Consider the following 17,007-nt stretch of genomic DNA (forward strand, 5'->3'; position numbering starts at 1 on the left):
AGAAATACAGCTCCAGGTCATTTAAAGTAAAATTTATTTTCCTCCTTGCTTCTACAGTATACAATTAAAGTGCAAGATAACAGAATGGGATTAAATTTAAAATCAACTCACAACATGATAATTATCTGGCTAAGATCAAAATATCAAAATGTAGAAGCAGAAGGCAGGCTTCGGTCACATAAGGTCATAGCTTTCTGTGCCTCTAAGTACTTAATTTGTACCTGTTTAGGATGAGAAGCAAACTATTTTGTGCATGGAAGTAGTAGAGCCAAAGTATTCAATTCTGTTTATTCTCTGAGCTATGAAATTTCTGCTGAAATTAGACAACTAAAACATCCCTATGAAAAATGAAGCAATGAACTACAGGTTAGAAAGGTCTTGTGAGTGCAAGACCAGCATTTGATTTCCTGCGTCTATTCATGCAGAGAAAAATCCCAAACTCTTCATCTACGATGATTGTTTCACATATCAACTTCTTAGGCTGTGGTTATCAATTTTTCCCATCTGCATTGTCGTGAAAGTAACAAATAAAAAGAATGAAAGAAACAAATAAAAGAACGGACCACCTCAAGATTTAAATGGGCATACATTTAACACATGTTGAGGGAGAGAAATTGCCACGAGAAGCATCATGGTCATCTGGTTGAACTAGTTTGTTTATAGCTAGTTCTGCTTTGCAGAATTTTAGAATTGCTTCCTAAATACTGCTCACGAATTTTGTAAAGAACTTAAAGACCTAATTCTGCACAAGGGATTTCCTATGGGAATCAGGTAGATAAATTATTTTACGAATCTTCGCTAACATAACTGAGATATAGCTGCAGGTCTTAATTCAAGAATTTTCTCAGGGTCCTCTAATTATGATTCAAAATACAATTTCAATCTTCTTATTCTGAAGCATTAATTTGATCCTGAAATTAGAGTCTAATTCCAAGGAGAATTGAGGACAAAGTTAAATGCTGGGTATGCAAAATACTTTATTTAACAAAAGAAGATGATAGGTATTTGAATAAGCTTGTGGAATTTAGTGATTATTTTCTGATGCAGTGAAGGAAATCTGCGCATATTTTAAGAAACACACAACTGATTTACATCAGTGAAAAGTTTGAGTCAATATAGTTCAAAATAGTACTAAATCTGCTGTAAACTTATGTGTATGAAATAAAATCAGAAAATAAAATCAGAAATAATATTGCTTCAATTTTTTTTTTTTTCCTAGCAGTACCTCATTATTACAGGCAAGTACATCTTTACTGCAATACATTAGACTTAAAACTAAATTATTTTTATTAATTACTATGATCATATACACTCTTCAATTTAAACGAATGAATGCTGAATGTGGGTATTGACTTCAGCACAAATCAGGTTAAAAATTGAAGTAAAATTTAATCAAAACTCACTTCAAGCTCACTAAACTGTCTAGCACATGTACCAGTTAAGGCAATATATATTAATACTATAGAGTCTAACATTAAAGTATATGCTCTGTCTGGTGGGGGGAAAAAAACACACACAAAAAAAAAAAAAAAAAAAAAAACTAGAATGAATATGAAAACAGAAGACTTGAGAATGACTTCCATGTGAAGAGTTACAGTCTACACAATTAAAGTGTGCTAGCTTTTAAATAAACTAGTGATAATAAAATCCTAAAAACATATGTGTTCTAGGCATATAATATTGTTGGCTCTAGATTCCACAAAGTTACCTACAGATCCAGATTTGAATGTTGAAATTTAGCTTACATGTTTGTAACTATCAATTCATATTACATAACAGAATACAAGAGAAAATTCTGTTGTTTTGCTCTAGATCACCAGTTTCAACGCCCATTTTAAACATTTTTAATTAATCCTTTTGATATATGCATATACTATATTCTGAGTATACTACCTCTGAAAATTATATTAACAAGATTCAGTTTCTGAGGGAAATGATAAGAGCTCTGAATTAGCACTCAATATTTAATCCAGTATTTAGCATTTATATGTGATAAAGAACAGATTAACTACAGTAATTGAGCATTCCTGACATTTTGTCTTGATTTTTGCAATGAATATACACATGACTTCAGCAACACTTACTGAGAAAATGATCACCACATATGTCTTTAATTGTCCCATCTATTAATACAGTATTTCAGCATTTAAAGAAGTACCTGAGGGCTCCTATTGTTTCCCACTCATTAAATGCTATGTGTTTACTGAGTTCATGCTTAGTAAGTACTTCAATTTAAATTTTGTTTTTGGAAGTAATTCCTAGATGCAATTGTACCTAAATAAATAGATTTTCAGAAAATATTAATATTACCAAAATTTTTATTGAAACTCACAATTGAACATCATCTTGCATTTTCCTAACTAGACCTAATCTTCAGAATTATTTCAACTTTTACATATTTTTATGCATAAAACAGGGGAAAATCATTGAATCCTTAGAGATGGAAGGGACCTCTGAAGGCCATCTAGTCCAACTTCTCTGAAATGAATACAGCTACATCAAGTTGCCCAGAATTATCTTACTATTTCTATATAAACCTTTGATCCTGTTTCCTAGATAAGTTAATTATTTTAAAATGCTAGGAAAAAAAGGAAACAAGTTCCAAAAATACTGACAGAAATTTGAATAAATTGCATTTATTTTGACTAATTTGGAAAATTACTTAAGACTTTCAGTCCTGCAGGAGATGACAGGGTATTAAGCACAGGAGTATCAGGATCATAAAAAAACATTGCAACAACTAGCAGGATCCAAAATTGCGTTTATTTACATAAATGCAATTTCTATGAAGCTGTTTTTTGCTTTGTTTTCTTCTTCTCTAAATGTATTTGTAAGTTCATAACTTTATCTTTAGTTATATTTCTGTAGCTAAATGGAAGAATTATATTTATATATATGCAAATATATATGTACTCATCAATTTAAGACTTAAAAGAGATTCTGTTTTGTTTTGTTTTCTTTGTTGTTGCTTTGTAATAAATCACGTGCAATGTCCATTAGCTCCCTAATCAGTTCAATTCAAAAAAAAATATAATTTCTTCAAAAATGTGTAAATGAAACAGATGGTTTCTATTTTAGTGTAAGACACTAAATGTCAGCTTAATAAAGACAGGTTTAAACTATGGTTTCACTAGTTTGCAAGACAATAAGCTTATTTCAGCACATTAAGGTGTCTATCTATTCACTGTTTACAGTAAAATTCGGAAAACACAACCGTACATGCACATATCTCAACAACATGAATATTACTTTTAATGCACACTAAATAAAAATATTACACTAAAAACAGGTTTTGATCTTGCTCATCTAAATCAATGCTATATTTAGAATTTTTATGTTTATCAATTTATTATTTTAAAATTTTCATACAAAATTTCATAATAATAATTTTTTTGAGAAATCATCTTGTTTCTAATTTTTTAAATGTAAGATCGCTTCAAAAAATGATTTGTTAAATTATTTTCACAAAGTAAACCTTAAAACTCATCAAATGCATTTAAAAATAGTGATGATTTTTCATTAATATTCACCATAAACAATGAAAATGCTGGAGTAGCATCAAAAGGGTTGAAATATTTAAAATTTGCCATCTTATACAAAGATAAATCAAAGAGAAAGAAAAATTATAAAACACCTTGACAAGTAGGTGGTGCTCCATCCATCTGAAGCCTTTCACCCAGTCGGCATGTCAGAATCTCATTACCAACCAATGTAAAGCCTGGTTGACACTGGTACCTTATTATGTCTCCTGTTTGATAAAAACAAAACAATGAAAACAATACCATTAAATATTAATTATTTTGAACTTTTAGCTTTGAAAATATTATTGATTAGTGAAGTTCATTGCTGTGCAACAATATTAGCCTGAGTTTGACTCATGTCAGGTGAACCATGTGTCCACAAATCTTTAGGCATTACAATTTACTGGGTAATTGTATCAAGACAGTAATTCATACAACAACAAGGGGAAAAAATAAATAGGAAATGGATCTTACTTGATGGTGGGAATAAAAAAAATTGTGTTTTCTTGATCAAAAAATGATTCATGTAGCTTTATGAAGTCACAAAAAAAAAAAAAAAAAATTGTATCCCATAAGTTCTTTTTGGTCCAATTTATAGAGAAGAAAAGAGAAAATATGTATGTTTTTAATTTGTTATCAATTTAATAACTCAAATGTTAGTATATAGGAAGAAAAACATAAGTTGGGTGAAGGAGAAATCTGAGCTGGTGAGACATCTGACATCTAATCATGTAATTGATAATTATAATAATGATATTTAATATTATCAACCCATCAGCATTCCTAGTTTTTACAAATTTGGTGTTACCCTTCACTTGTAGAACCTTAGTTCTGGTACAGATGTCTAGAAATCTTTTGTTGTCTTTGTTATTGTTGTTTGTTTGCTTGTTTGTTTTTCATTTGCTTGTATGTTTTTAAAGTGGAAAATAAATCAATTAAAATTCGAATAGCAATAATTAATAACATAATGAAAAAGGTATTATTAAACAAAGTTATTTGGAATGTTGTTACTGTGACGCTCAAATGTGATCTCTGAAACAAATAGCATTCAGGAAGCATAAGGAAGAGGAATGACTTCTTAAGCTTTTAATTTTCAAATATATTGAAGGCATTCTGTAGTAAAGATCTGTTTATAGCACCATTTTTTGTTGTTTTGTTTGTTTTTAAACAAATACTGCTTTTATCTTCTTTCACATTACCTATTTCAAACTCATCATCTTCAGCTAGAATTTCAGCATTTGGTATGTTTGTTGGAGGCTGGCAGACTCGAAGCTGATAGGCTATAAAGAGAAATACACAAACGGTTGATATTCCCATACTTATGCAATTAAAACAACCATGCATATATAACTCAGCTAATACATTAACAGGATAAAAATAAACATCTGCTCATTTTCTTTGTAGCCTTCAACAGACTCAAAAGAAAGGAAACATACACATTTCACAAGTAATTAATTTGTAGTTGGAGTTGCATTCTTAATTATTTATTTTTAAGGGTAAGGTTCTCTTCATAAATAACCTCAGAAGTTTAGAAGTAGTTGTAAATTTTCTCTGTAAGCAATCACATCTGTAAACCAAATGTTTCTGTGTTGTTCAACCTTTTTTTACTAAGGTTATCCACAGTGCTACTGATACTATTGCTGAATCTCACATCTCTTGAAGATATATGTGATGAAGACAAGTTTTAGAATCCAAAATATTCTTTCCAGATATAGTGTAAATGATGATTAGAAGCATTCTGAATATGAAATTTCCCAGAAAATTAATATTTGTGGAGCAGAGACAAACTATCTCACCTGCAGATGGAGAATACTGATTTTGTTTTAAAACTTGTAAATTGAAGCATCACTTTAAATGATTTTCTGATTTTTAACCTATATATGTAACATCCAGGTTAAAAAAAAAAAAAACAACAAACTCAGTGAAAAAAATATATAAAACAAACAAAAAAAACAAGTGGGGAGAATATGTAGAAGCAACGTGCCTTTTTTTTTCTACAGACAATTAAGGAGGATGAACAGGTGTTTGAATATGGATGCAATTCCCTTCAATTTGAATGCAATTATGACAGAAATACAAATAAATCATGCTGAAGAGTTTACATTATATTTCTATGCCTTAAGGTGTATGCTCAGGCTGGTCAATGACTCATGTGTTCCTGGTTTTCACTGAGCCTTTTCATATTGTATTTTTTAATAGCATCTCTCATAGCAAGGAAACATCATCCATTTATGGCAGATGAAGATTCAGATTCATTTATACATATCTTTGTTATATTCTGTTCTTGGATCCTTTAGTAACTGAATGAGTCAAACTTAGGTCAACCAAAAATATTTATATTTTGTACAGGCTTTTGTTGCTACTGAGTCACCCATATATTATATCTTCCTACTCCACTCCTTTTTATCTCTTATTATTATGTTATTACCTATATTATCAAGTCAGAAAGCTAGCATACTACTTTAAATTTATTTAAAAAAAACACACCAAGCAAACTCGGAACAGCTGTCCTATTTCCATTCTTAAAAAAAAAATAATAATAATAATAAAATCACCAGTGTAATTGCAAATGTATTCAATAAAAATTCAAATATTATTTATCTCAAATGTCTTCCATTTCAATATAGGTTTCATTTTAGACCCCAAATTATTTATTTTAAAAAATTCGGTTCCACTCTCCACCTCACTTTTATTGCTGTGAATTGTAAGGAGCTGATACAATCACAGACTCAAGGATACAGGGAGTTTTATTTATTCTGAAAACATTAATCCACAAAAGTGTTTTAAGTTTCTTCATGAATAATCAGTTTGCATCTTTATTACACTTCAGGTTTCACACTTGTGGAATGAAAATGTACATAATAACAGAAAGAAATAAGTGAAAAAAGATCAAATCTTCTAGAAAATTTATGAACAGGTATGAGCTTTTTTCCATGTGTTTGCTCATATATTGTATATACAATGTATTTTATCAATATATAGTAATATATCAATTAAGGAGTATTTATCAATTCATATCTTGATGAAGGCAAAGTATTAGCTTGTCCTTCTCAAAGTGCAATATAGGTGCTAAGATATGGAAAGAAAATCATGAAACCCTATGGAATCAAAATTATGAATCTATTCTTCACCAAAAAAAAATCAAATGACGTTGATATTTCTTTTCATTGTGGGATTTAAGCTTTTTTTTTTTTTTTTTTTTGCTGGTGTATTTTTTGTTGTTGTTGTTTTTGTTGTTCACTTGTTTGTTACACTTGGATTGTATAAAAATTTAGAAGCATGTAAGTAGAGAGGATAAGCACCTTGAAATAACAGGGTCTTGATGCTACCTTTTTTGCTCAAGTCACTTCACAATGTGTTATTTTTGCTTGACTATTAGTAACTTTAATTTACTAGTTGAGAAAATATTCTGTTTTCATTATATATGTTAGTCCTTCATATGTTTTCATTACTCTAATGGTGATCACTCACATTAATAATAGTAAATTTTAGAAAAATAATTCTATTACAGCAGTAATCAGTACAACACAGGCTCTAGAAAATACAATTTGTCATACTTACCATGATAGCTAAGTACAAAAAAGCCACTAGTAGTAAAGTCACTGTGAAACTTGATCAGAATCTGATTGGAAGTACTGTAGACTGATTCTAGTGCAGTATTGCCACTAAACTGCCCAATTTGAGGAGAAGTTTGGTCTGGTCCATCCCTTAGAAAAACAGATAAAAGAAGACTTGTTTGTCCAAATAATTTAATTTCTACACAATTTATAAAGTAGCAGATTACTCTAAAAAGGCATGAGTCATCTGAAACCAGATGAAATAAATGCTGAAAGCATTTTGATACTCTGTACGTGAACTGGAGTAAAAGGGATAGTAGTTTGGACAGCCATCAAAATTTATTGAAAAGCATGATCCTCCATTCAACCACCTCTGTGAAGTAATGTTTTTTTTTTGTTTTTTTGTTTTGTTTTGATTAAAAAAACAGCAACTTTAAAATGATTTTATTTTGTGACTGTACTTCATCATCTTATTAATGTTCATGTTTCTGCACCTGTGTTTTCAAATGCTGATATTAGAAAAGAAGTAAAACTAATACCACTTATTTCCTGCAATCTTTTTAATTTAATTTGGTCATTGCTAGGAAAATTACCCAATGAATACAATTTAATTTTTAAAAAGACAATTAATTGATATTGGCTTCTCTTAAAAAAAAAAAAAAAAAAAGAATAAAAAATAAAAGAAAATGCTTATACTCAACTGCACAAAAAATTTCACTTGGATATGCACCTGAGCATATATAAACGTATATTTCATTTGTAAGTTTTCTCTTACAGACATTACTTTTAGGAACTGTGTAATTTCAGAATTTTTTAATTTACCTTTTTTTCCCCAAAATTTTTATGTTATAATGGCTCAATTAAATATTCATAAAAATACGTTAGCTAAAACTAAGTATGATATGACGTTTAATATCTCAAATCCTTATTCATGTAGGTTGCTTTGAAAGTAATGTCTCCTACTTATTTCCATGGAGACGACAACAGATACAAAAAACACTATCTGTTAGAGCAAATTCTCAGTTACAAAACACTATTTTTCAACAATTACCGCTATTAGCTGTGCATTTTTGCCAGAGACGAACAAGAACTTGCATGCCACTCAAAAATCTGCACCAGTGGTGGTGACCCGCTGTTACTGCCACTGCTGAAATGCACCACCCAAAACCTCACTGTGCTCATATCAACTGTTTGATCTCCGTAAACATTCAGTAAGGGTCAATGAAGGTCAATGAGTGCCAATTTTTTCCAATTGTAGGAATTCAATGACACATCTTTGCTTCATATGCACTCCCATGCCAAATGCCACTCTATGAGACTACCCCTCTGCTACCATCTGTCAAATGACAACATTTCACAATTACGACAAAAGTTGTACCTCTAGATTATAGCCACCTGCCTAAACCAACTTTGCAACCTAATAAAATGTGGACCTCAATATCTGAAAAAAAATAATGATTAAAATGGATTCAGAATATAGAAAATATAGAGAGAATATAAGGAGAATATAGAGAATACATTGATTCAGTATAAAGAGAACAAAGGTTATTCACAGCTCTAGTTAGGTAAGGTTTTTTTGTCATAACCAAATAGAGCCTTGCCTTTTGTCCTCTCTTAAATAGTTTGAAAGAAGACAACATATAAGATATGAAGAAAATATTACTCTAAAATGGCCTAATACACACAGTAGCACCTGCTTATTTTCACATTTTTTTAAGGATAACTTGTCTTTCAGAATCTGGCTACATCATACTTCTATACACTATTCTTTACTAAAAAAATCAACAAGGCAAACTATTATTGTCAATCCACAGTTTCTGAATTCTTAACAAGACAGCCTATGCAAAATTATGTCCACTAATATCTAGAAAGAATTGTATATTGGAAAACATGGGCTAGGGCAAATCACTCAGGACACCAGCGTCAATGAAGAAATTGTGAAATCATACACTAATTTTAATTCATACTTTGTTGTATAGTGTCACATGAAGATTAAATAAAAGCCAGAAGTGTTTCCTTACCAGACAGTTATGAAATCATATATTGGCTCTGTCTGGAGAACTGTGAAATTGATGTAGATTCCATTCCCAGGTGGTACTCTTACAAGCCAGAAGCAGTCTTGAAAGTTTGGATACTCATCAGGGTATCCTGGAGAATATATGGTGCCATTCATTGCAGTTATATTTCCTCCACAGAGAGCTATAGAAAAGATATTTGTTTTCAAAAATGTTAGATAGATTTTGCATTCTTCCTAGATCATGTGAAAGTTATAAACATGTAACACCACTGCAGTGTACATCAAACAGATTTAACTGAGCTCTTTGCAGGGAATTAGAGATCTATTTTTGATATTAATCAAAATGAAAAGAAAAAGATAAGCAGTTCCAAAGTCATAAATACTGTTGGATCTGGAATTAAACTGAGACATTGGGTTAAGTTATTCCCTGCACAAGTTAAAAAAGAAAAAAAAGAAAAAGAAAAAAAAAATAGAACATTTTTAAAAGTTTGTACAAATTAGCATGAACAAATGAATTATTTAATTATTTTTATTTATTACCACAGGAATGTAGCCAATCAAAATTATCAGGTGAAAGAAGAGATAGGGTAAGCTGATTGAGATGTCTGGGAAAAACGAGAGAGGAGTTCGGGAATGAAAGTAATGTGTGTCACAAAAAAAAAAAAAAAAGAAAAAAAAATAGAATTTCCTGATATAAATTCTGAAGGAAAAATTAGTCCTTTCTGAAATACTTCTGGAAACACATTATTTTTAGACATCATACAGGGCAAAATTGACCATACTCTGCATTTCAGGAAGGCTATTAATCAAAACTATACAATTTTCTCTACAAGGAGAGCCCCTTCCCTCTACAAAAAAAGGCATGGAATGGTAACCGAGATTCTAGAAAATATGCTTAAGAATGTCTAACCAAAGAATAAGGGTTTGGAAATTAAGATTTGCTGTGGTATTTTGGCTCTCTCTCAGCTGCTGTTGTGCAGCAGGTTTTCTCTTCCTTAACCATACTCTCACAGAGGTGCAACCTATGACGGTCATTGGCTTCGATTTGGTGATGGTATGCTCCCTCCCTGCTCTCAAACCCCCCTTTGGCAGTGCTCAGATAAGACAGTCTTCCTAAATACTATGAGTCAAACATCTTAATCCATGAGTAGTGAGCCTCTTGAGCTCTAATCCTCATAGAAAGATTGTGTGTGACCTCTCAAATTCCTTCTACAAATTGTGAAACTTGAGTGATTATAGTCTCAGAAGGTGGCTTATGTGGAATAATTATTGAATGTGACTTATTGACATATCCACCCTTAAGAGAAGATACATAATTGAGGAAATCCCCAGGGTGAAATCCAGTGAATATGCAGGAATTTGTTATTATATATGATAGTTCCCTAAACAACACAAACATCCAACCTTATATTGCAGTAACACCAGGGAAGCTGACTCTACGAGATACAGTACAAAGGGTGGAGCAGAGCACAAACACCATGGCCAGGCTCTTTGATCAAACATCACAAGATGGGAACTTGATGGAACTATGGAACTGATAGAGTTCATAGTTGTTATCCCGAGTTAGTCGTTTTCCATTTTTTTCTGTCATAGGAATTGCAACAAAGATATGTGTGACTAGAGTAACTCAAGCTGCACCTGAAAGGAATAAAAGCTATAAAAAAAGCTTAAGAGAGAAGGAAACTTGGGGGAGATACAGACAAGTCAAGAGGACATCACTGACTTCTGGGACCAACAGACTGGGATTATCTTCCACTGCCACAGGGATGTTTCCATTATACTGAGTACCTCTTCGGTAAACTTAGAAATCTTTATGGAGTTCTTTCATAATTCAATGTGTTTGCAATCAGCTGCATTATTTACATTATCAATACTTGCAAGTGCTCTGCAGACAGTGTATTTAACAGCATCAACCCAAAAGAATATATAATCTCTTGCTTCAACAATGAATGCTATTTATTAAAATAGCCATAGAAGTTCTCACTGGGTATGGGCTAACTCCTTAAGGGTGATTGTAAGAGCCATTCGTACATAGAATCATACAATCACAAGGTTGGAAAGGACCTACAAGATCATCTAGTCCAACCATCCTCCCATTACCATTAGTACCACAAGTTAATAAACCATATCTCGTAGTTCCTCATCCAGATGCCTCTTGAACACTGCCAGGGATGGCAACTCCACCACCTCCCTGGGCAGGCCATTCTAGCGCCTTACTACTTTCTGTGAGAAAAATTTTTTTCTTTTCCTAATCTAAATCTCTGGTGCAACACGTGGCCATTTCCTCAGGTCCCGTTTGTTGCCTGGGAGAGGAGGCCAAATCCCTCCTCACCCTTCAGGAAGTTGTAGAGTGCAGTGAAGTCTTCCCTAAGCCTCTTCTTCTTCAGACTAAACAATTCCAGCTTCCTCAGCCACTCCTCATAAGCCTTGTGCTCCAGACCCCTCACCAGCTTTGTTGCCCTTCTCTGGACACGTTCCAGGGCCCCAATGTTTTTCTTGTAGTGAGAGGCCCAAAACTGAACATGGTACTCAAGTTGCAGCCTCACCAGTGCAGAGTACTTCCCTGCTATGACCAGATCTGTAGAGCTGAATTGGGTAATTACTCTTTTAATACAACATATGGGGAAGCTTCCGACTCTTCTGACCACTCTCCCTACAAACAAAATTGTGACATGTAAAAACAATATATTGATATAGATTATCAGTGCATTATTTGTATTTAGGCAAAGCATGTGTTATGGCTTATAGATATCAACTTTGATTCTGAACTGCAGGGTAAAAAGACTTCCGGTTTCACACCTCACCTGATATACTAATCTTATTCAGCTTTTAGCGTTTCAAGTAAGTAGGTAATGCTGACAAAATTGATTTTGCAGCCAGGTCTTAGGGGAATGAAGACATGGGCTGATGACTGTCAGCAATAAGATTTCTTGGAAGAGGAGAGGGAACAGGGATAAAAGTGAGAAAGACAAGAAGGGTCAAAGAGGATTAGCTGGTACTGAGCACAGTCTACATGAATTTTAGGGGAAAGAGGATGCAAAACTATTCAAACAGGAAGGATGTTTAGTCACAGTTGATTCAGATGGTCTGCTTCAGCATATGTTATAGCATATGCAGCCTTAGAATAAAGCAAACACAAATTTTAAACATATTGTACATCTCTGCTATTAGTCATATGTAGATATATAAGCTTCAATTCTATGCTTTGGAACATGAGAACTTTATTGCAAACCAAAATATCTATAACTAATAGATTCCTAATTATCTTTTTCTTTCACAAATAATGAAATAAGTATATATGTGTAGCATGTAAAAATGTCAAAGCTTTTATTAAAAATACTGCAATAAATATTTGTACCAAAACAAACGAATGACAAGTAACTTTAGAAATTTCTTGAAGATCTAAGTAATGTTAGCAGTCCGGAATCATGCAACGCAAATTAGAGCCTCATTATCAGCTATCAGTTGGTCATTTATCTGCTTCTCTAATATTGAGTAGAAACAATGAACTTCTAGCAATTGCTCAGAAAGTTCGTCAGAGGTGATATCATGCACAGCAATACATTTTAAGGTAGCTTAGAATTGCAGATTCAGGTAAGGTAATTCAAAGAAACCCAGTCTCTCCATTCCAGTACGTGATTTGCCTTAATTATGAGTCACAGAAAGTACAGCAAAAACTAACTAATAATGAAAAGCTCAGCTGCTTAGCAGTTAAGATGTAAACCATTACTGTTCCCTTAAGATCCAGAAAATGAAAGTTGAAATTCATTTCTGATTAATTAACTTCTTAGCCTTTCAAAAGATAGATTGTGGAGGTGTCATCTCTCTTTTATATGATAAGGTTTCTCCTTCTGAATTCAGTGTCAGATAGGTCTTAATTTAGCTACCACATCTCCCAGAAAAGCCTATGGCTCACTGCCTCAGAAGGATCTTAGAGTAATGAAGCTTCTAATTTAAATACATAAATTTAGGTAGATGATTCAGAATACAAGAAATTCAGACAGTAGTAAAAATAATAATGCATTGTGATACATTATTATTATTATTGCCATTGGTATTATCATTATTATTATTATTTACAGACATTCCTCTTCAACTTGCTCAGCATTTTAAATAGCATTCTTAATTCTGAGCTTTGTCCATTCAACATACAGAGAAGTCAGGCCTTTAACATGAGTACCCCTCCAGAAACATTTACGAAAGTAAAAGCTTACCACCTCATATCAACTTCATCTTTGTGGAAATCTATGTTTAGACATATCAAGAATTTTACAGTCAGTAATTATTAAATGTGTTTGGAACGTATGGAGTAGGATTTCAGGATGACAGTTATGAATGTGAAGTATCTTCATGTCTATGATTTTTCAGGAACCTAACTTCTGTCTGAATGTTGTCACAATTATGACAAACTTGGAGACTCCAGCAATTAGCTATTTCATATAGAAGAAATGCCAGCTCTTTGAAAAATAAATTTTGTGGTACACAGATACTTCTTGAGATTTCTGTGCTAACTCAACATCTATCCTTCTCTGTTTTAGAATCTGGATAACTGACCTTTGGCCTGTTGCCTAGGTACAGGTTCCTTTCAGTATAATTAGGGATAAAAAATATTGTACACATCATCATATACATTCACTCTGCCTTAAAACTTTAGCTACGCACAAGTCACAACTCCTTGAATCTACTTATCTACTGTAAGGATATCAGTGTAAAAAGAAAATGTAAGTGGTTAAAAAAATATAATTTAAAAATTCCCATTCACAAAAAAGTAAACAGGAAACTCTTCAAACAACACAGAAGACAACTGTACTTTATACCATCTTTGGCATATTTTTTCCAACTTGCGAAATAATATAAGTAGCCAGAGTTGAGAAATTCAATATTTGACTCTTTTTTAACTTGATTCAGTGTAGAGCTTTTTCTCTGTAGCACCACTTTCATATAAAAGCTGCACAGACCTCCTAATTCCAGACTTTATGCCTAACTTTCTAAAAATAAACTTAACAGATAAGTTTTCTATGAAACATTTCAGCTTCTCTGCAAAAAGAATTAATGTACTGAATTGGGTAATTCCTCTGTAAATACTACAATATAAAATATAGGTCTCTATTAGTTGAAAAGCAGAAAGAATTTCATTTAACAGATCTTAAGGAGGAGTTACTAATACTGAAGGGTTCTTAGGTCACTCACAACACACCTTCACATCTGGGCAGAGGATGATTCCAGTTACGGCTAACACCATGAAGACAAGTCAGGGCAGAATTTCCAATTAATGTGTAGCCAGGAAAACACTCAAATGAAATAGTTTGTCCCACAGTAAAATCAGTCCCAATAACAAAACCATTCCGAAATGGTCGAGGGTCAGGACAGCTTTGTAGTTGATATGCTGAAATAGATAACAACAATAGAGAAAATAAATATTTTTTTATTCATTTTAGGTTTTCCAAAATAAAAACAAAATACAAAAACAAACAAAAAATATTTTTGTAAGAATAATAATAAAAAAACAACTTGAGACATTTCATATGCCATAATTCCCAGCATAGCGAGACTCAAAATTGTTGCTTCTACTAGAAGAAGTACAGTGAAGTGTTCCCACATGAATTCTGGAAATATGCATAAAAATGTATTCACATTTCCAAACCTAAGATAGAAAACATACTACCATAACCAAAGTTGAAAGGATCTCATGTTCTCTACAGTTTGAAAACATAAAGCAAACAAACAAAACTAACAGTCTACCCTACATTTTTTTGAAACAAAGAAGCTGCAAAGGTAAAAGTGAAACTAGCTCCTCAATTTTACCTTTTTTATTTTCATAAGTACAGAATTAATGCATTTATATCTCTAATATCACAGGCCACTGGCTACAAATTGTTTTTGCAATTTACAAAGTACAAGTGCTTCTCAAACAGAAAAGGTCCAAGCTCCTGTCTATTAAAATTAAGAAGCTGTAGAAGAGTTTTGAAATTAGAAGGATGGAAAAAACTAACAGGTACAGAAAATTAATGTGTTACCATGGGAGGGATGAGGCTAAAAGTCAAAGCACCTCTAAAAAAGAGTGGGAGAAAGATGAACAGCAGAATTGCAATAAATAGCAAAGGAAAATCAGGTACTCTGCATTACATATTTAGTACTTCGTACAGTATTAAGGAATAGAAGGAGAGACAAACTAAGAAGCATGCCACAGAGAGAGAAACTCAGTAAATTCTTTTGTCTTTCTAGCCGAAAATACTGTAGAGATTTCCAAACAAGATACAATGCCTATACTACAAAGGTCGAAGACACTAGATCAATTTGAAGTAAATACAAAAATACTATACTAAATAGATAAGGCAGAGGACCAGAAGCAAGAACAGTTCAACCATTGATGGGCTGACTTGATGGGCTTATGTCCTATCAAGATCTGTCCTATCACATCATGGTTACCCACTGCAAATCACATCTGTAAGTACTTTAGAAATAATCTGACTTATATGGTAGCATGAGAATGTAATAATACAATTCCTATAATAAGAAGCTTCACAGGGCATATGGCTAAACATGTGTCATGGTTTTATGATTATTGGTTATCGGTATTCTACATCATAACATCATGCAGTGCACTGGGAGTTTAACTGTTAATGCTCAAGTTCTGGGTACTTGTCCGGAAGAGAAGAACTACATTCCCCAGGGGGCTTTGCAGTCAGAGAGGAGATATAACTCATGGCAAGGTCCCTGACGTGCTTTTCTTCATCCACTCTTCTTTGTCGACTCTTTTTCATCTCCCTGCTGCTCAACTGGACTGCGCACCTCACCTCAGCATTATGGTGAGGCCTATCCACCTTTCAAACATACTCTCTCTCATTATATTTGATTTATTAGCTTCAATTCTAATTACATTGTATTATAGTGTGTTATCTTGCATTCTGATACAATATTTAGTAAATTAGTTTGTTTCTCCTCAGATCACTGCCACTATTTTTAATTATTTTGGGGTCCCCTGTTTCCCTTTTCCGGAGGCGTGGATTTTGCAAAATCCCTCTGTCCTGCTAGTCACAGAACTGGGCTGAACCAGCCCGTAAACCGTTGACAACATGATTTCTTGGTAAAGAGAAAGCAGAGTTCTGTAAAAGAATTTTGAAGAGGATATGACAAAAGTTCTAAAAAAAACCATGAAGATAGGAATAAGTCTGAATACAAATATGTTGTCAAATCCTCCAGTAATAGTAATAGTAATCTAAAAACAGCAGTGGATGCTGAGAGAGTACAAAAGCAATGGATCACAGAAACTAGATATGTTTCTGTGCTAATAAGTAGCATATATTTTTCCAGTTGGAAATATCATGATGAGTTAGATGTAACATTTGTCTGATACAAATGTTTCTGTTTATACATTCTCAGGAAAGAGGAAGAGGAAAGATAAGCCTGTCTGTAATCTTAATGGGTTTTCTCAGAAGAGTTCAAAGGCTCTATCGTGAATTATCAAAGATTTTGTAGTGAGCAATCTTGATGACAGGTCTTATGAGGTACAGCTAAAGGAACTGGGATTGTCTCATCTGCAGAAGAGGAAGGTTGGGGGAGACCCCTTTTTTGGCATCTACAATTATCTGAACAGAGTTTCTGGTGAGGTGGGGGTCAACTTCTACTCTCACATAACCAGAGATAGAATGAGAGGTAACAATTTCAAGTTGCACCAGGAGAAGTTCAGGTTGGATAGTAGGAAAACTTCTTCTCTGAAAGAGTGGTCAGGCACTGGAACAGGCTGCCAATGCAAGTTGTTTGAGTCACCATCTCAGTATGCTTCAGATTGTAATTGTTTGATAGAAACAATTTTCTCTTGCATAACAAAAATCTCTGAGAGGAATTTTATTGGAATTATCTGCTCACAAATAGCAGCATCTGTAAAATGACTGCTGTCATTTTATTTATT

The 17,007-nt window shown here is 32.9% G+C and overlaps 1 protein-coding gene across 2 annotated transcripts in view; it reads right to left on the minus strand.

Annotated features, from left to right (window-relative positions):
- CSMD3 (CUB and Sushi multiple domains 3) overlaps nt 1-17,007 on the minus strand; it is a 538,229-nt gene that overhangs the window by 66,873 nt on the left and 454,349 nt on the right. For both annotated transcript variants that reach the window (XM_085221591.1, XM_085221590.1), the window contains exons 43-47: nt 14,293-14,481; nt 9,100-9,277; nt 7,083-7,228; nt 4,721-4,801; nt 3,635-3,748 (exon numbers count right to left, since the gene is read on the minus strand). In XM_085221591.1, coding sequence (XP_085077717.1) covers nt 3,635-3,748; nt 4,721-4,801; nt 7,083-7,228; nt 9,100-9,277; nt 14,293-14,481 — 708 coding nt within the window. The remainder of the gene's footprint in view (nt 1-3,634; nt 3,749-4,720; nt 4,802-7,082; nt 7,229-9,099; nt 9,278-14,292; nt 14,482-17,007) is intronic.

This window comes from Meleagris gallopavo, chromosome 3 (genome assembly GCF_905368555.1).
Source record: "Meleagris gallopavo chromosome 3, MGAL_WU_HG_1.1, whole genome shotgun sequence".
NCBI lineage: Eukaryota > Metazoa > Chordata > Aves > Galliformes > Phasianidae > Meleagris > Meleagris gallopavo.